This window comes from Gavialis gangeticus, unplaced genomic scaffold, assembly GCF_001723915.1.
Source record: "Gavialis gangeticus isolate Ggan-Ray unplaced genomic scaffold, GavGan_comp1, whole genome shotgun sequence".
NCBI classification, from domain to species: domain Eukaryota; kingdom Metazoa; phylum Chordata; order Crocodylia; family Gavialidae; genus Gavialis; species Gavialis gangeticus.
This window is the reverse complement of record NW_017729032.1, coordinates 255509197-255529191: the sequence shown is the minus strand read 5'-3', so window position 1 is coordinate 255529191 and position 19995 is coordinate 255509197. Positions and strand designations below refer to the sequence as shown.

Here is a 19995-nt window from a genome sequence, read left to right as displayed (position 1 = left end):
TGCCCGCACCAGGAAGAGGCCAGCGCAGCCCGCAGCCTGCAGCCCACCCTTACCCTGAGCACAATCCAGGGGGCACATTCCCCCTATGCCTCCCCCAGGGGTATGTACAGCAGCAGAGAGCCCTCCCTCCCTGGGGGAGCTACCCACAGCTCAGTCCCACACCCCACTCCACCCTGCCCCAGCTGGGCAGCACCTGCCCCAGCCCCACTCCCTCCCTCACTGTGGGGGCCTCGATCTGTACCCCCATGCCCCTTCTTTCCCCATAGACTTACTGGCCAGATGCTGTTCTCCAAGCTGCTGGGCTGCATTCCTGGCTGCTTGCGTGCTGCAGGTGCGCACGTGCACATGGCTTTTATTGATGACATTATCAGCTGCACCGGCCAAAAAAAGGTGATTGCTAATAATGTCAATTTTCCTTTTATCGGTGCTGATACAATATAGGCTGATATATTGGTGCACCTCTAGTAGTTTTCTATGTACCCAATTGATCACAATCTTTTTTTGTCCATTACTAATATCCGTATAAAAGTCCTAGTTCACAGTGTCCAAACCTGTCCAGAAGATGTTAAGTTCATTAATTTTATCAACAGATTTATCTAACCCTCTTAGACAGCTTTAAAAATCTCACTCAGTATCTCATTCATCTTTGTTGTCTCTCTTATTTCTTCTTAAACTCATTTCTACAATCTGACTTGTGTTACAGTATATTTTGTGCATGGTATCTTTTGTAAATTTTGTGCAAGTACTGGATAGGAGTTCTAATCATATTGTGGTTAGTACATAATCCCAGTGTCTAAGACTGATTTTAATATAGTTGACATATTAAAGTGTGTGTTGCTTTTCCTTCAATTTTACACCAAATATGACCCCCCCCAATTTTCTAAACTTTAAAGGTATCAAAAATCGTAAAATTATCTAACTAATGTATTTCTTCTTCTTGAATAGTTTATCACTTCCTTCCTTCCTATGTTTTAATAAATAAACTTTATGAAAATGCAGTGATTTAAGTCTTTTGGTTTTTCTGTACCACTACAAATGTGTAGTCTGAATTCTTGGAATACTCAGAGGTGCACTGGCAGCGTAGAGTCTCTTTGTTTTTGTAAGGTTGTAACAAGGCTCTTGTCTTATGGTGTAGGTTAATCACAGACCTGGATGACAAAGTTCAGTTTCAGTTCTCGGTTTCCTTTGAAATGGAGGGGAGGGGTTGTTAGGTTAATGGTTTCAGGTCATTCCTTTCATAGTTTATGGACCACAAAGCATGGATCTTGGTCGAAACATAACCAAGGAACATATTTGGCTTCAGAAATTCGTATGCAAGCCTGTCTCTCTCCAGTTGTGGAAAGAATTAACTTCCATCTTGTTGGATGAGAGAAATATAAAGTCAACCTTAATAAAGTTTACACAAGTTAATGATTGAAAGATGTTAAGCAGGTCACCTTTCCTATTTCACTGGAACTGGATTTCTAACTAGTCACTGGATTAAGCAACTCAGATCTGACAGCAGTACCAAAACGTTCCAGGAGACCATTTCAGGTAGAAATGACCTGAATCAACATCCTAAAGTAAGACATATAACTTGCACTTTGTTCTTCTGCTGAGCTCTTTGACATCATTTAAGGGAAAAGGATGTGCATAAATTTAAAGGGTCTTTCTGGTTTTGGACAAGGAAAGCAAGACTACAATCAAGCTTGATGGCAGCTGTATGACTGGATGGATGGATGGATGGGTGTGTAGCTAGCTTTGAAAGCTGATCCCTGAAAACCAGGAATCTTGATTTTGAAAGAATCAGTGGACATAACTATATTGTAAGTGTGATGGAAGTTGGAAAAGCCATTAATACTTAACATTACTTCTGCTCTACCTGCAGTGAGCTGGATGTTTAGCCAGTAGGGGGAAGGGAGAAGTGGGTGAAAGAAACTTCTCTTCTTCCTAACTTCCTTCTCATGCACTAACTCCCCCCCACACTTGAGTGTGGAGGGGACCTTCAGAGAGACTGAACATAAGAGTAAGCACCAGCCCTCTGCCAAACTTTTTTTCAGCCATGTGGAAGAAAGGTATTTTGGAGAGAGGAGAAAAAAGAAATACTCATGGCATACCAAACTGGCATTGAAGGAAAGGAAGGTCTGGGGAAAAAAGGGAGTGGGGGTGCACAGAGAGCACCTTGACATGGTGAGAAAAAAAACAGGGGACTTGGGAGCTGGGTTCAGTTGTGTAGCCCAAAGGTGCTGCGACCTGAGGTTTCACATGATGGAGCAGCCATTATGCTGTAGATATGCATCCTACCTTCTTTTACAGTAGTTTACTTATGTAGGTAAACTGATGGTCTTGAGCCTTGTCAAGGTCAAATTCTGAGCCCTCCTGTCTCCAAACGCATGCTCCCCATGGCAGCCTTCTAATGGGGTCTGTGACAGCAAAGGGCATCTCTGGTCTAAGATTAAGTAACATGAAGCACAGTATGACTCTTCAGTCAACTTACCTTGTACAAGCGGGATATCAAATGTGTGCACTCCAGTAACTGATGCTTGTGACACAGAGAGGATTTTGCTTGCTTGTCCTGTTGTGGGGTGGTGGATGCTGGGAATACAAACTGTATTTGTTTTAGTATTTCTTGGTTGTTTTATCAGGGAACACTCTCTTGCCCCAGGGTCACTTGCCTGCTCATGCTTGCTGAGGGCTGATGTAGTGAGGTAGCCAAACTGGAAAATCTTGTATTGCACATCTAGAGAATGGGAGCCTGTTTCCAGAGTCAAGACTTTTGTCCCATCCCTTTCCTTTGCAGAGAGTACACTCACAGATGGATTTCCCCTTGTTTGTCATAGTTGCGATATCCCTTGCCTGTTTAACTATGCTAACCTCGCTGTCAATGCGTCAAACCTCCTTGCTAAACAGATACTGAGATAACCGTGACCATAACAAGAAGTGAGATTTTCTCAGGACTTGCCTTAAAGTCAGTTTCTCACAGTGACATGGACACTGTGAATGACCATGTTCCTGGGCAGGATTATCAGGTTATTGAATTACAAGAAGCAAGAGAAGAACTGAATGAAGATGATGATGAGGCAAAAAGTAAGGACCCACTTAAACCTGAAGAATCTACAAAAAGTAAGGTAGGATTTGTCATTTGATTTTTGCTTATAAAGTCGTTACCTAAGCAGAGGAAATGAAGTAAAGGAGCATTTCAGGGTCATGGGAGCTTTTTGTAAAACTATTTCATAACATTTTTTGTTCACTTATGTTTAAATGCCACTTGCCTCTCTAAATGTTTTCTTATACTTTAAAAGCAAGGTTTTGAGGCTTAGTTTTGTTTTTTTTCTCACCTCTGTTAATAACACCTGCTAGGATGGCAGCAGGATTTTGAGAACAAAGTTCTTTTGTCATTTTTCCTGAGCGAAGGGAAAGCAGCCCATTTATTTTATTAGTTTCACTTTCCTTTTCTGATGTGGTCTTGCATTGCATACGTGAAAGGGATATTGAAATTCAAACCATTTTTACGCTTAGAAATAGAATACCAGGAAAAGACATTAATAGTGGGATTTTTTAAGAATTTGTCCTCTCCCACAATGTAAATCATATTTGGGTCTAAATTACTTATTGATTGTCCTTTAGTATACAACTTAATGTTCTGTATGGAACTGGAAGCAATGACAATTAGAGATGATCAATATCAGTTGATAAAACCCATCACCAAACAAAATATAAATGTATTTATATTTGTCCAAATAACAGCACAGCAGATTTCTAGACTGGCCTTGTCTGTGGTCACAGCTTGCAGGTGCTACAGAGTTTATCAATTTGTATGATGAGACTGAGAAGTTTCTGTGACCCCCAGGCTTCAGTTTGGGTGAAAAACAATCTCTCTCAGGCTGTGACAGCCAAATTTTAATCCAGGTTTTTAAATCCCAGTCTGGGTCCCTTACCTATCAGACTACTGCAAGTAAGGTTTTGTTTGAATGTATATGGCCTTAACTCCACTGAACAATTGGTTAGTCAGCAGACTAATAATATATATTGTTGTGGATTCTATTACTCCTGGCTCCTTCTTGGGCATTTTGCATATTGATCTGCTCCAGTGTATCTGACTTGAAAGCTTTGCAAAACTTTCCACAGCCACTCCTCACCTAGAGCTCTGACGCATCAATTTCTCATAAGCAGAGGGTGTGTGTTTGTTTTGTAGGGAGGGGTCAGATCTGAGTGCGTACCTGAGGTCATGTTGGTGTACACATGTTTAGTGGAAGCAGCATTTTTGTAATGGCTTTAGCAAATGGCTGGAAACTAAAGTAGAAATTCTGTCCTTGGGCAAGTGTTTTCATTAGTTTCCCCAAACTTAAAATGGGAAGTATGCCTGTTGACTTTACAGAATTATTTTAAGCAACAATTAGTAAATATAATTGGCAGATAAAACATGAGACATGGGTGCAAAGTATTGATTTGAAAGCTCTCTTGACTTTCTTTAAAAACCAAACTCCTATTAATTTTCAGTGTTAAATTCAGCTGCGTACTTAAATGTTCAAATTAAAATATTATATCCTCCAGGTAAATATGCACTATAGCATGCCCCACTCATTTTCTCCTTATTCTTGAAGCTCTTTCCTAAAAAGGGAAAACCTACCAAATCTTAATTCATCCAGTGGTGTGAATCTATCTGTAAACGTTTGTTGTTATTTGTTTTTATTTTTTACAAACTCCTATCCCAACTTCCTATCCCAATAGGTTCATCTGTGAAAGGTGCTTTGTAAATTCCCTTTGGGATTAGAACTGAGAAATTAGACCTGCGTACCAAAATGAACACATGGAAAATCCATCAAAAATAAAAACATCCAGTTACCTGTGCGTATACACGTCTCACAAGACAATCATTCCCTCTCCAATCTTTCAGTTATAATCCGCAAAGGGAATTTACAAAACACCTTTTGTTGACAAGCCTACAAACTTCACTGCATAAATCTACTGGATACAAAAAATCATGGACTTAATATAGACATTGGATTTATGACACATGACAACCTGCCTGACATCTGATTCAGCAGGTACCTGCCTGAAGCTTACCATTTGCATTACATTCCCCTCCTCCCCTCTCCCCTCCTATCTCTACCCATTGTAGCTGACTTCCTGCCCCTTGGGGCAGGGGGATGGACCTGATGATCCCTAATGGGAACTCTTCCAGCCCTAATGTCTATGAAATCTATGAAGTCTTTTGAACTTTCACCCATTTTCATTTTCACAGGCTTCTTGTCACACTTCTAGCTTCTTTTCTACCTTGGAGAACTCAGAACAACAGCAGAGTCTCCCAATGCCTGAAGAAGGGTATTTGTGCCCAAAAGGTCGCAAAGAACTTTTTTCCAACTATTTAGTTAGTCTAATCAAAGATACCATATCTGCCAAAAGAACCTTGCGTGCCTATGTCCTTAGACCAACATGGCTACAACCAAACCCCCTAAAACTTAAAAAAAAAAAAAAGGAAAAAAAAGGCATTTTTCTGAGCAAGGTTTAGTACATACTACTCTATTTTAGAAAACAGAGAGGTTAACTTAGAATTATTTGCTCTCTGTGTTTATATTTGAAAACGCTGTGGCCTAATGTTTTAGTTAGGTTGTGAATTCTTTTGTAAACTCCTCCTCCTTAATATACCAGACTAGACAAACACTCAAGAGGCAGCTTGTGGAGTCTGTAAACTGCAGCAGGCTATATGGTGTGGTTCAAGAAACTCAGAAATGCTGTGAAATGTACAATACCACTGCTGATTATTGCTGATCCTAGGAAACCAGGAAGCTTTTAGATGTTATCCCTCACAGCCTGTAAAGTATTTAAACCAAACAGCTATACTTAAAGGTATTTAACAAGTGGACATTGTGTGCTGAGCACTGTTGCCCATTGAGCTGTTATACGTACTCACCATTAGAAAGATTCTATGATACATGAGTACTCTTGTTTTAGGGTAGCTTGCAGTGTTTGCGGGAGGGGTAGCTAACTGAATAACTGCCAAATAGCTGCATCCTTCAGACTTTGTAAACTCCTATAATAGGTATCCATTATGCAGGTAACTAAGATCTGCAAGACCTGAGTTTCCTGGTGACTTCTGTGAATCCCTGATCAAATCCCTGATCTGCCTATAGTTTTCCACCTTTTTCACATTAGTTATAATGGTTCAAAGAACTTAGACTTTTTATCAAGGCAGTAACTCTCACCAGACAGATTTATATTAAAGGTATTTAATAAAACTGATCTTCCACCCATGCAGGTGTATTTAAGTTAAACCTATTTCATTTAAGATGAGTGGGTGCATCCAGACAACTGGGAAAGTGTGTTTCCCCCAGGGACAAGTAGCAGTGGCACAAGGCTGCTACTTATTCCCAGAGGACGCCTGTGCCACACGTGCTCTGGTACATGGCAGGTTACCCTGGGTGAGGTAGGGGAGGCTGGGGTCAGCAACTGTGCTGACCCCAGCAGCCTTACCTGGTATACTGGAGGCCTCTGGCAGCTGTAGCTGTGGCACTCCTGCAGCAGAAAGCCTGGCCAGTAGTTGGAGCCCGGCTCTGGTCAGCCAGGCTCCAGTTTTGGGTGGCATGCTCTGCTGCTATATGCACAGCCCCACTTTTTTTTGACCTAGGAGATCCTGTGTTCAAAAAACCCACACCAAAAAAACCCCAACTTCCCTGTGCTGAACATCATGCGTGATGTGGGTGCTGCAGATGGTTCTGTGGCACCACATACTGCATGTTTGTGCTTGTATGGATGTGCCAAGTGTATTTATGCAACCTTTTGAAATAACTTAGCTGAATCAGGTTAAAATTGAACATTTGGTTGAAAAGGTACAAAGGTGCAGGTCTGCCTTTTGTAGAAACAAACCTACACATTTGACAGTTGACTAAATAGTACACAACAGCTCCTGGTTTTCAGATTTCAGTTAAAAAGAAGGCTAGGCCGGTTCTTCTATTAATTGGTTTTGCTACTGTGTGACCTTGGATGCATGAATTTGGCCATCTTTTTATTAAGATAGAGCTAGGTCTATAATTTTGGAAGTGCTTTGATACCCTTGAGTGAATAAGAAAAGGCACAGTGAAAATGCAGAGCTAGATAGATTAAAATTTGAAAACAGGTAATGCTTTGTTTGGGGGGCAGTTCTCCCATCTTTATTTGTTAATATAAATTTCCTTTTTATTCTTTGTGTGACTAGGAAAGCATCTGGAGACCATGTAGACAAGAAGTTTTCTGGAAATGTAAGCTGTGGATGCTTATACTGGCAGTTTTTCTAGTGATCATCCTATTGATTACCTTCAGCTTAATTCTTTATTCAGGTATGTACATTACATGGGGGCTAAGAACAGAGATTCAAAAGACCCACGACAAAATTGATTCAATCTTCACAGTTTTTTCTAAGCTGTATAGATTGAACTGATAACAAACTGAACTGATGTTCAGTGTCTGGGGCTAGGTACAGACAGTCAAAAAGCCCAAGGTTGAATCAGTTCAATCTCTACACATTAGACTAAACTGCACAGACTAAATTGAAATAGAAGTGAACAGACATTTACCTTTAATTCAGGAAATGCAGCCACATGCCTGCAGTGGCTCAGGCCAGAACCCTGGGGGGTGCTAGAGCATGGCTCTCTGGCTGTGTTCACTTCTTCTTCCTCATACCCCTGAGGTCTTTTGGATTTGCAGTGCAGCAGCATGACAGCAGAACTCTGCAGGGTTGCTCATCACTTCCTCTTCCTGCTTCCAGGTGCCTCTGGGATTTGTAATCCACAGTTGCAGTCAACAGTAAGTTTGAGCAGGGGAAAGGATGTTTAAATCCCCTCCCTGGCCTCAGACTCCAGCTGGGGTTTGCCCGGGGGATAGTTCCCACCTCTGTAGACTGGGCTGCATCCCCAGCCAGGCTTGATGCCCCCCACCCCCTTGTCACCCAGTCCTCACTGCACCAGCTAGGGAGCAGAGGGGTGGGGCAGCCCTGGTCTCTGGAACAGACAGCACAGCCCACCCAGGGCTGCAAAGCATGCTGGGGGACTGTGATTTAACTTGAACCAAGAAGGGGTCTGGGATAGAAGTTTCATAAACCATTTTGACCTAAATCAGTTAAGTCTAATACTGCATTCAATCAGACAGTTTGAAACTGGTTTATGTGCACTGAGCTTCTGTTCTGTTACAGTTTAAATTGGTTTCTGATCACTTAAACTGGTTTATGTGTAACGTCTGTCCCTATCCTGGGTGGCCAAGACACCCAGAAGCCTATACTGGTCCAGGCCAGGAGCCTGGGGGCAGTCATGTGCACCACCCCTCATGATCAGGTTGCTTAGTGTTCCTGAACCTAGCTCAGTGGCAGCCCAGGATGGATTGGCAACCAGTGTCTTTGGGGTGTTGGGGAAAGCCCCCACTGGAGGTCTTTTTACCTGCCCTCCAGATCAGAACTGCGTGGGATCACCCCAACTCTGCCCCTTCCCTTCTGAGAAGTGTGTGGGGGGGCATGGGAATTCACCCTTCTCCGCCTGGCACCAGCCCTGCCAGCCAGGGTCTGCATGGCATGGGGGAGAAAGCACCCACTGTGGGGGTTTCAGGACCCTACCCTGCAGCTCAGGCCAAGATAGGATCACCCCAGCCCTGCCCCTTTCCCAGTCATCTGACTGAAAGGGGTGGGGGAGGAGGGCAGCATGTGCAAACCACTGCTTGGAGGCAGGTGGTTGGGGAAGGAGCAGGGCTGAGATGATCCCAGCCTGGCTGAAGCTGCAGGGGTGGGGCAGGGAGGGGCAAAAGTGGTTGCTTCCCCCCTCATGTTGGACAGACCTTGGCTGGGGAGGCTGGAGCAGATGGGGGCAATGCATTTCCTCCCCCCACCCCCAATGTCCCTTAGAGGTGGATGACTGAAGAAGCGGAGGAGCTGCTATGATCTCAGCCTGGCTCAAGCTGTAGGGTAGGGGAGGTGAAAAGCCCCCCAGTGAGTGCTTCCTCCCCATGCTGGGCAGACCTCACCTAGGGGAGTGTGTTCCCACCTCACCTTCCCCCCTGCCTGTCTGAGCAGGTAGACAGCTAAGGAGGAGGCTGGGCTGAGCCAATCCCAGCCTGGCTCTAAGCTGCAGGGAGGGAGTGGGTGAAAAGCACCCTGGTGAGGAGACTGCCAGGTGGGAGCAGGGCGGGATGTGTTCTCCACTTCTAGGAGGTGGAGGCTGGGGAGAGGGCAGGGCTAAGCTGATCCCAGCCCAGGTGGCTGGCCTGCAAGGGAAGGAGCAAAAAGTCCCCACCACAGGGGCTTTTCTTCCCTTTGCTGTACAGCCTGGGGCTAGAAGGTCCTGGGAGTCTGTTTCTCTGGCCCCCAACCTGCCAAGCTAACAGACACAAGCGGGAAGCAGGCTGGGGAGCAGAGGCTTTAATGCTTCAGCTCTGTGACAGGCTGGCTAGGCGCTGTGAGTATATCAGCTGTGAGGCTGCTGGGTTCGGGATCGTGGAGGTGAGTCGGGAGTGAAGTAGAGGCAAATTTACTTATAGCTTAACATACAACAGTTAACAGAAAGGTTAATGTGACAAACAGATAGTACAGTAATAAAGAGCTAATAGTGAATAATAACAATAGATAGACAGAATGACAAGGAGTTCCCACATGGGGTTGGCAACTTATCAGCAGTCCCTCTATGCCAGGTGCGCGCCAAGTTGTTCCAGCGAAGTTAAGGATCCCCAATCAATGCTGTTCGAGGGGTCACCGGGAAGGTCCCTTGGTCAGGATCCGGTCCTCACTCATGCTGGGAGTCCATGCTCCAGTCTTGGTACAGCGATGGTCCTTCTGTCCTGTCCTTCATGCTGGTCACCTGACATATGTCCTTCTTTATACCTTATCTTTTGCTAATCTCTTGGCTTTAGAGCCACTCACAATCTTGCCCTATAGCTGTTACCCTATGGGATCAAAAGGTATTAGAAATTATCATGAAAGTTTACTGCCTGAACTTGGGTTTACCCAATAAGCAATTATACCACATTACTTTGAGGTTTGCAATTAGCATTACTCTGCCCTTAGTTTCTTATTCCTGGATTCCTTGGAATGTGCTGATTATATTAGGTGGTCAGATCTTGTTATGTCCTGACCTTTAAAAAACTTGTTAGATGAGCTAATCTTCTACCTCTCCTTATTTTTGGGGCTCAGTGGTCCCATGATCAGTGCAAACAGTTAGATTTAACACTTTGGTTAAATTGTGACAGACAAATTCCACTTGCAGGTTGCAAACTTACAAGCTTTGCATTAGTTAATCTTAACTGCTTAGACAATTACCAGATGCTTCCAAGAGAATATATTTTTTGATTTAACCCCTCTTGTTCTGGCTACCACAGCTCTGTGACAGCTGGGGGCAGGGCCAGCCATGGAGTAGGCAGCACAGCCCACAGCTGGAAAGCATCCTGACATACTAGGAGATCATGAGTTAATTTGAGTTAGGAGGGGATCTGAGACAGAAGTTCCTTAAACTGGTTTAACCTAAATCAGTTAAGTCTGATACTGCATCCAGCCAGGTTTATCTTCAACCAGTTTTGGCCATTTTGAAAGCAGTTTATGTGTACTGAACTTCTGTTCTGTTACAGATTTGAACCAGAGTCCAATCACTTAAACCAGCTTACGTAACTTCTATCCTTAGCCTAAGAGTATATGTCTCTCAAATCAGGTGAGACCTATGACATCATGCTGTGACCTGTCTTTAGTTTTGTGATGGAAAGACTGCAGTTTTGGGTGTTGATTTATCAAAGGTGCTAGGTTGAACAGTGGGTTATTGTTAGTTGTAAATAAGGACTTTACTATACTTGAATTTGTACAGACTCTTAGGATGCCTGTAGATGTGCTGGGAGGCTGCTCCAATGTTCTGTAATTACAGCACACTGGAGCAGACTCGATTAATCGAGTCAGCTGGAGCATGCTAATTAGCACACTGCAGCCAGCCTCTGTGTCTCATGTATCGGCATCCCTGTGCTTCAAAATAGCGGTGGGGGTGCAGAATAGTGGTGGGGGTTTAAAGTATCCCCACTGACATTTTGAAATCCGGGGACACTGATACATGAGGCACTCCAGGAACTTTAATTAAAGCTTCTCTAATTAAAATCCCCCTTCCCCCCACAACTCCTGGAGTACATGTAAAAAAGGCCCTTGGGTAAGGTGCACAGAGACCTCTGGCCTTGGGCAGCTGTGCATTTAAATTGTACTGGGATCCTTCCACTGAAGCTGTGTTTGTTTTAGTGCCTTACCATCAGGATGGGCATTAAACAATGCTTGAAGTCGGTGGCAACATGCACCTCACTCAATCATGCTCTGGTTTTTTTCCTCTCTCTAAATCTAGTTTAAATATTCATACAGAAAAATAATAGGGAAAAGCAGCCTTGGAAAATGTATAGAAGGAATAGTACTTTTGATTACATCTAGACAAAGTCTGTAAACCTTGAGCCAGGTCTAGATTACAAGTGGTAGAAAATATTTTTTCTAAGCATGAAAAAATACATTGCCAATCTGGCTATAACAGCCAGTGATCCACTTGTCAGTGTTCCATCCAGTGAACATGCTGAACAGTTGCTAGATATTGAGTGAAACAGTATCATTTTTATATGAGGGCAGGTACACAACATAGTTATTACCCTGTAATTTATCTCCATGTACTCTGTAGAAAGAAGATACATGACCAACCCTCCAAGTTAGTTGCCTGCAGTAGTAGCAGTTACAGAGCGTGGCCACTAGGGGGCAGGGAAGCTCTTTTGCATTGAAGAGAGATTCTGGGAGACATGGTCAAGTCACTACACCTTTTTCAAGGGCTAACTTTATCCTGGATGTGAGTGTCTTCTACAAAATAAGCCTGCCTGCGTTGTGTTAGTTCACAATCTGTGTAGAAACAAGTTGCTTGTCTGCAACCCATCTGTGACAACAGGAACTTTTATCTTGCTCCTCTTCTGTCTCATTTTAAAACATAGAGGTTTACACAGATGAAGATGAATATTGGGATCCTGACTTGGTGTCTCATGGAAATCACCATAATTTTTCAGGAACATTAAAAGTACGGTGTTCTGCTGGAACTGCTTACTCAGAAGATCTTACAAAGAAGGTAAGTGTTAACTATCTTTCTATCAGGGATAATTCTGACCATAATGCAGGAGTGTGGGTCCCTTTGAGTAATTATTGTGCCTGTACACTGCCTCTAGATCCCTCCTGTATCCAAGCAGTTTACTAAAGCAAAGCGTTCTTGAGGTTCTTTTCTCTTTCTCATGTGATGCAAGGTCTCCATCTAGTGAACAATTTGCATATCTCTAAGCATCTGAGTAAAAGTAATGCAGGTGGTTTTGAACTAGGCTGTTTGGTTACTAGGGCTGTGCAAAACACCACTGTTCTGCTTCATTTCAATGGAAGAGTGTTTTGTTTTGAGTTTTGTTTAGTTTCAAAAGCACTGTTCAGTTTCATTTCATTGAAAATATTTTGCTGTTTTGACGTTTCACCCATAGGCTATAATGGGAAATCATGAAAATGCCTAAAATTTTGTCATTTCATCCCTGATTTGGATTAATCTTGCAGGGTTGGTAGCCCCTTCTGAGGGCATGAAGTCTGTCAAGTTTCAAGGAGATAGGTGGAGAGGTTTCTGGGAAACTGCACCTCAAGTCTTTGAAAAGCAAAAGTCCTGTCACTTGCCAGCAGCAGCAGCTTCCTGTCATCTGGCTTGCAGATCTGGGGGCCTGCACCCCTGGAAGGGCTGCAGGGGCTCTGGCAGACTCCTCCCAGGGGTGTGGGCCCACCAATCTGCCTGCTGGATGACAGGAGGCTGGTTCTGCCACGTGGGGCCAGCAGCAGCACCAATCTTCCTGGCGCTGGGTGTGGGCTGTGCCCAGCGCTGGTCCCACGCAGCAGCAGCACCCCCTGTCATTTGACAGGCAGATCGGGGGCCTGCCCACACCCCTGGGTGGGCTGTGGAGGCTGTGCCAGACTCCTCCTGGGGGCATGGGTCCCCGATCTGCCTGCTGGATGACAGGAGGCTAGTTCTGCTACCTGGGGCCAGTGGCAGCACCAATCTTCCTCGCACTGGGTGTGGGCTGTGCCCAACGCTGGTCCCAGGCAGCAGCAGCTTCCTGTCATTCAGCAGGCAGATGGGGGCCCACACCCCCAGGAGGAGTCCAGCACAGCCCCACAGCCCTCCCAAGGATGCGGGTGGGCTCTCAGTCTGCCTGCCAGATGACAAGAGGCTGTTGCTGCCAGCTGGGGCAGACGCTGGGCGCAGCCTGTGCCAAGTGCTGGGAAGATTGGTGCTGCAACTGGCATGTAGATCTGGGGGCCCATACCCCTGGGAGGGCTATGGACTGTGCCAGAATCCTCCCGGGGGGTGTGGCCCCCGGATCTGCGCCAGATGACAGGAGACTGCTGCTGCCGACTGGGACTGGCGCTGAAGCCAAGCAAGCCCGACTCTGGAACTCAAAACGTTTCAAAACTTTTGAAATGTTTTGAGTGCCCTTGTTTCATTTTGAAGTTGTTTTGAAGGCTTTTGTTTCATTTTAATTTCACTGTTTTGAGCTCAAAACGCATTGGAACAGCTTCGAAATGAAATGCCAGGGAAATTTTGCACAGCCCTAGTGATTACCTATATTAGAATAAGTGAGCCTTCTGGTTAAAAATTCTTGTAAGAGCCTAATGACTGACATGTCAGATTTACTGTTATAATTCTTCCTTGCCTATTGCTCCTCAAAAATTATGCTGAGTAAATGCAACAGATCTGTTCAAGTACTGTGGAAGGGAATTATTTCACTATTCATATGAATTAATGGAAAACTGTGTAATAACAGTATCTAACTCAGGGGTGGGAAAAATGCAGCCTGCCAGACCATTCTATCTGGCCCGCGGGGCCCCTAAAAATTTTAGAAAATTAATATTTTATCTGTCCTGGGCTGCCTGTCATGCGGCCCTCAATGACTTGCCAAAACTCAGTAAGAGGCCCTCTGCCCAAAATAATTGCTCACCCCTGCTCTAACTGCTGATTGCTTTTATCAGTGGGTGGTGGCCTGAAGCTCATAGCCTTTTAATTCACCCTGAATTCTTCCTCTGACTAGGCTAACCAACAATCACCCTACACACAATTTAACTCAGATGTTAGTGGGGATAAGTTCCATTTCAGTGATCTCTTAAGATATGTATAACCCTAAACTTTGTGTCCTAAGGACCTTGTACGCAGCAAACACTGGTCTCCCTGGGACTTAGACAGGCTCTGCATTTACTACAGAATTTTATTCAGTTTTATTCAGTGAAGCTATACATCACCTTTTAACTTGCTTGTTTAGACATCATAGTTCCAGGGAGCTTCAGAAACTAGGATGTTCTGACATTACTTTTATTTTCAAGGAAGTATTTTACCTACTTTCTTGTATAGATTCTGCGAAGACTGTATGGAGGCTCTTGAGATTCTCATTCTTGAACTGAGTTCCAGTGATTTTTTTTTTCTAAATTAGTTGAACATCATTTTATAAATCCAACAATTTAAGTTGACACATTGAAAATGAAAACCAACCAGGAGCAGCTAAATGGATTTTGTAATTAGACTAATGAGATTTGGGTCAAACTTCTGTACTTACAATGTTTTCTCTTAAAGTACTTTGAAAACTGGATGTGTCCTTTTATTTCATGGAGATTGAAAGCGATTCAATAGGGAAAATAGCTAACCTTTTTCTCTTTTCAAGTTAACAGATGTCTACAATTCCTCTCCAGCCCTGGGGCGCTATTTTGTCTCTGCTCATGTAGTTTCCTTCAGGTACGGAATTCCCATCATCAGAATTTTCTTTAAACTTTTATTTTTGTTTAGAACCGTAGAGAAGTATGACTGAAAGGAACCTGCATAGGTCATTTAGTCCAACCCCCTGCCTGAGACGGGATTATCCCCATCCAAACCATCCTTTACAAATACAGTGTCTAACTTCGTAGCAATACTACACAGTCAACACTGACACAACACCTAACCTGCCTCAGGTAAAGCAGGGGGAACATGGTGGCCAATGTTGTACTGCGGTACATTTTGTTGATATACTCTCAAGAGATCCTAGGAAAAGGGCCATGCCCCCCACTACAGAGGAAGGCAAAACCCACCACAGTCCTTAACGGTCTGACCATAAGGTAAATTTCCTTCCTGACTATGGTGATCAGCCTGACCCTGAGCAAAGGCAAGACCCTCTAACCAGGAACCTCTGGGCTTAAGTCCCAGCAGGATATTTGGCACACCCCAGGCAAGATCCCCAGCCTTGACTGCAGGCAATATCCAATGCCTCTGACGGAGGCTTAAAAAACTCCCTGACGCACGTAGCAGCCAAGGGGATTGGATGGGGAGGGGATGGGGAGGAGAAATTAGGAGGATTGAAGCTGACAGACGTACAAAACAGTGTAAACTTGTGAAATAACTATTGCTAGAAGAAATACCAACCCAATCAGTGAAATTGCACCTTAATCACATTTTGCCTGATATATTGTAAGGGATAAGGTGTGTGTAGATAAAAAATAATTTTTAAATATTTTGATACCTCCTAAATATTATCCATATTGCTTTGGATTTTGACTGCTAGTTTAATCAAACTTGCAGAAGTAAGAAATAGGCTTAGAAGTCAGAATAGCTTGATTTTAAATATCCATTATTTATATGGTTCCTCAAAGTGTGCCAGTATGTTTTATGAAGTGTTCTCTACGTGAGAGGGGCAAGAAGAGCATAAAGATATGACAGGCCAGTGGTATTCCACCTTTTCACTTGGCAGGCCAGATGCCTGCAGGCATGCTGATCCAGTCAGTGGCCTGATCCTGCAGGCATGCTGGGCCCCAACCTGGCCACGTGGAGAGGGGAGGGAGGATGTGGCCTGGCCACAGGGGGAGAAGGAGATGTGGCCCAGCTCTGATCCAGTGGCCTGGGGCTTGGGAATTTGGCAGTAGGGGAAGGGTGTCAGCATTAATTGCTACTGTTCTCCTGCTGCCCAATTTCCTGGCCCATAGGGAGCCCCATGAGCTGGATTTGGCCTGCAGGTTGGGGGCTGATCACCCCCGTAATAGGCCAATGTAAGTAATGAGAGAATCATTATTTTGCCATATTTTCAATGGCTTTTTCATGGTAGCAGGGAGAGATGGGAAATACAGAAGCCTTTAGATAGACTGGGGAAGCTGACAGGAAAGGTGGAAAAGCTGGGGCCGAGGAGAATTGGCAGTAATCAAGGTGGCAGATGGTTTCATTCTGGAGAGAGTTATGGCTGCACAAGATGGAGAGTAAGGGAGGGATTGTGGTGGTGATAGGACAAAAGCAGGATCAGAATATCCTGGAAATTTTGTCTGAGGCAGCAACCGAACTTGCAGGATAAGGGAAGGTAGTAGAGCTGCTGCTGCTGCTAACAGGATTAGCACTTGTGGGAGATTAAGGAAGATGCCTGTCTGTGATTTACAGTGAAAGGAATAAAAGGAAGAAATTGGGGGTTGGGAAGAGATTCTGAGCTTTTCTAAGTTGCGGGTAGCTGAAACTGCAGGAACAGCGAAGGGGCAGAAAGCGAGAAGCCAAGGAGAATCTTTCCAAGTGATGTCAAACAAGGAAACTGAAGGAGGGCCGGGAGGCCATAAGGCATAATAAATGGATTGGAAAAATACAGAAAAACTGAGGAAAGTAGTTTAAACTATGCAAGTCAGCATAGCATTGCAGTGTACAGACCAAGATAAAACCTTTTGAGTGAGCTAGCGAGTGTTTGTGTCTTACGAGAAGATGACTGTAGAGGAGCACTCTAGACATAGGCATGGAGCAGGTCTGTTTGGTCGGTGTGATGTGGTGTGTAGTCCTTTCAGTTAGAAGAAGATCAGCAAATGTGAAGTGGTTCATTGCATACAAGCTAGTGTCACTCTTCCTCTTTCTCCATGCTAAGTTCACTTTCATAGAAACTGTATATACAGAATATAAGGCACTGATTCCAGCTCGTTGAACTAATAGGTCTGCTCCAGAGGTTGACTATTGTTCAGTGATTTGAACAATCCACTCCAGATTTTGCATTAGATGCATTGATGGGTTGTGTCAGGTATCATTATCAGGAAAGCTGTTTGTGGGATCTTAATGAAAATAAATTGTGTGCTGCCAGCACCTCTCCTTTTATTGCTGTTTTCAGTTTATAACACAAGTATGTTGCAAACATCTGACTGTATCACTACTTGCCCACTTACCCTTTGTACCTTTGGGAGCATCTCTCTCATTATCTCCACACTATGTGCACAACTTATTAGCCTCAACAATAGTTGCACTTGAGGACTGACAGGTGACATTAGTTCTTAGACTATTTTGTGTATATACCCATGGAGCTTTGTTTGTTTTTCAGTGATGAAAACGCCACTGCATTCTATCAGTTGCTATTCTCCTTACCGCCAGTGACTGAGGAGTTCATGAAGTACACAATGAGTAAAGAGTTTGTGATGAATGTCTTGCGTCAAAATATTCTTGATGAAGAAGACAGTTATGATAAGGGAGCATCTGACTGTACAAAGATAAGGCTTGATCCAGATTCTCTCACGCTAACTTGTAAGTGTCATATGTTACAAAGAACGTATTTCCAGAAATAGCATGTGTACATCCTCTTCTCTCTTAAATTTGAAGTATTAGTTACGGAAAGATGGTGAGATTTGTCAGCTAATACATTTCCACACATCAAAACACTAAGACTATTCTAAAATTTTCAGTCTCATAGTATCAAATGGAACTTATGTCCTCAAATGAGTTCTGAAATTAGTGTTATCAGCCAACACTCAGCTAAATTTCTATGCTACTTTGGTCACAGCACTAATATCAGGCAGATAATTTTAGGGTTTAGAAATTAGTTAGAAAAGCTTTTATTAAAAAAGATTTTTTGAATGCTTAAATGCTAGTGAAAAAGGGAGGAGTAGCAAATAGATGATGATGATTGTTTTTTTTCCATGATGGAGTGTGAGGGCAGAAAAAGCTTATTACAAAGAAATAATGAACATGATTTGTCTTGCTTAATTATATTTCATTTGTTTGGAAGTGCCGGATATAGTTGGGGAAAATGTATTATAAACAGGAGTTTTGTGTGTGTTGTCAGAAGTCAAGTGCTGGATTTCCGTCCTGTTTCTCAGCTTGTTATATTGCAGCATGCTTCTCATCTGTTAAGAGTACGTGCATTAACTAAAAATCTAGTGAGCTTCAAGTTTTGCTGTAGACCCTGAATGAAGCAGCTTGCCCTGCCTAAGGGCTTTGCTATTTGGCAGTTTTGGGTCTTGGAGCTCTGAACACCCAGATTGTCTGCACATTACAAACTGAAGCTAAATTTAAGCACTGGTTATCCATCTCAAAATGTTGACACTCCAAGGCAGAATGATCTCTGATCCATGCTACGCAGCTCAGGTCACACTAAGGTGTGGTCACTCTAGGCTACACCTTGCTGTAAACACCCCACCTGCCCCCTTTTTCCTGCTGGCTCGGATTGGGGTCACTGCCCCTCACCCTCTCCAGCACCCCAGATCCCTGCACACTGGCCTTCTGCCCCCCATTTCCTTGAGGCTGCCTGTGCAGTCTGCTCTGGGGGAGCAGGCAGAGAAGGGTTAACCTGCCTGCTCTGCCTCTGTGGCTGCTCTCTGGCTGGGCCCAGCTTAGACAAGAGCAGCAGCCTGACACTTCAGTGGGACAGACAAGTTAACCCTTTCCTGCCAGCTCCCTTGGGACAGACCGCATGTGGCCACAAGTAACCGTTGGAAATGGAGGAACCCCTGGGGGAGAGGTGGTGGGGAGCAGAGGGGACCCCAGGGACCCAGAGCAAGGGAGAGGGGGATTACCTTTCAGTCCACCAGGCCCCTGCAGGCTTGCACATGTGACTGATCCAAAGGTGTAACAAGGCCTTTATAGCTGAGTATAAGCACTGTTAAAAAGTCCAGAGGTGTAAAAAAGGTTTCTTTTAATGAGGAAAATCCCGGACCAGACTCTAAAAACATCTCACTCAAGCTGTGGTCTAGTTCAAATTATAGACTCTTCTGCTTTCCTAGCTAGTTTCTAGTGACTCACTTTCAGGGCTTTCCATTCTTCTTGGTGCCTATCTATGGAACGGGATTTTCAAACGAACCAAAAGCAGTTAACTGGAAATCTACCTCCCTTTAATGGTTTTCAGAATAAGTTCAGGTGGTGACATTACCCTATGTGTAATGCCACTAGGGAGAAGGGTATTGCTGCGGTACTGGAGACCAGGCACTCTTGAATTCTAATCTTGGAGTCCACTTCGTTAGGTGGTGGTAGTGAGAAAAAAATTATGTGAAGTATTTAAGAGGAAGTGAGGTGGTTATTTAAAATTAATTCTAAGTAACATTGTTTTTTGTTTTAGAGAATCCATGGAGCAGCTCCTAGCCTCCTGCAACCGCTTGAGGAGATGAGCTTGCCATATCTATTAATGTCCTGATGGATATTTTGTTGTGCTGAAACATTTCTGAAAAAGTGGTGATGTGCAAATACTATACATGATGCCGGACTGTGCGTAGGAATGTAGCATATTTATAGCAATTTCTTACTCCTGGGATATGGCAGTTTCCTATTTTTTTATTACTGTCCTGATGTTCACGTCGCACATCTCTCAATCCATTTGAAGCTCATTGCAATAAATCTTGCACCGTGCCTGCCACCTGACCACATTTATCCACTTTAGAAGTCCCTTTGCTGGTCCCAGTTCCTTGTTCTTGCCGTCATAACCTCACTGCTTTTTAAATCTCAGCCCTTAACTGATTTTGTTCATAGTCACATTATTTTCTTGGCTCATCCCAGAAGATTGCTTTCTATGAAGCTTTTCCCATTGTGTCTAATTCCCAACCTCACCTTCATCTCTTCTCTCTTGTTGACTATCACCCTTCCTGCTTCTCCCCCTGTATTTTACCTGTAACTCTGAAATAGATCTCAAAACCCATTCCTGGCAAGTTTGGAAAATGTAAATTAAATTATTATTTTATTTTTTTAATGGACTTCGTGTGTGTGTTAACCTCTCAGGAACTCGGAGTCCTCTTGTCTTCCTCAT

General features: G+C 43.8%; 1 protein-coding gene across 5 annotated transcripts; it reads left to right on the top strand.

Moving 5' to 3' along the window:
* Nucleotides 1-1480: 1480 nt before the first annotated feature.
* On the top strand, nt 1481-19956 carry CUNH3orf52 (chromosome unknown C3orf52 homolog). Of its 5 annotated transcripts, none has more exons than XM_019525754.1 (8): nt 1481-1562; nt 1868-2054; nt 2820-3107; nt 7175-7295; nt 11926-12056; nt 14665-14735; nt 17308-17507; nt 19315-19956. In XM_019525754.1, coding segments are annotated over exons 3-8 (666 nt in total). In that variant the 5' UTR covers nt 1481-1562; nt 1868-2054; nt 2820-2966; the 3' UTR covers nt 19317-19956. The 5 variants fall into 5 exon arrangements, with proteins under 5 accessions (XP_019381299.1, XP_019381298.1, XP_019381297.1 ...); XM_019525753.1 differs by having other exon boundaries at nt 2780-3107; XM_019525756.1 differs by lacking the exon at nt 1868-2054 and adding an exon at nt 1667-1805 and having other exon boundaries at nt 1488-1562.
* The last annotated feature ends 39 nt before the right edge of the window (nt 19957-19995 follow it).

Excerpts from the sequence above, each read along its gene's own strand:
- CUNH3orf52 (XM_019525754.1), top strand. The coding sequence starts at position 2,967 with ATGGACACTGTGAATGACCATGTTCCTGGGCAGGATTATCAGGTTATT. Across the intron at positions 3,108-7,174 it reads AAGAATCTACAAAAAGTAAG|GAAAGCATCTGGAGACCATG; the intron begins GTAGGATTTGTC and ends TTGTGTGACTAG. Across the intron at positions 14,736-17,307 it reads GCTCATGTAGTTTCCTTCAG|TGATGAAAACGCCACTGCAT; the intron begins GTACGGAATTCC and ends TTTGTTTTTCAG.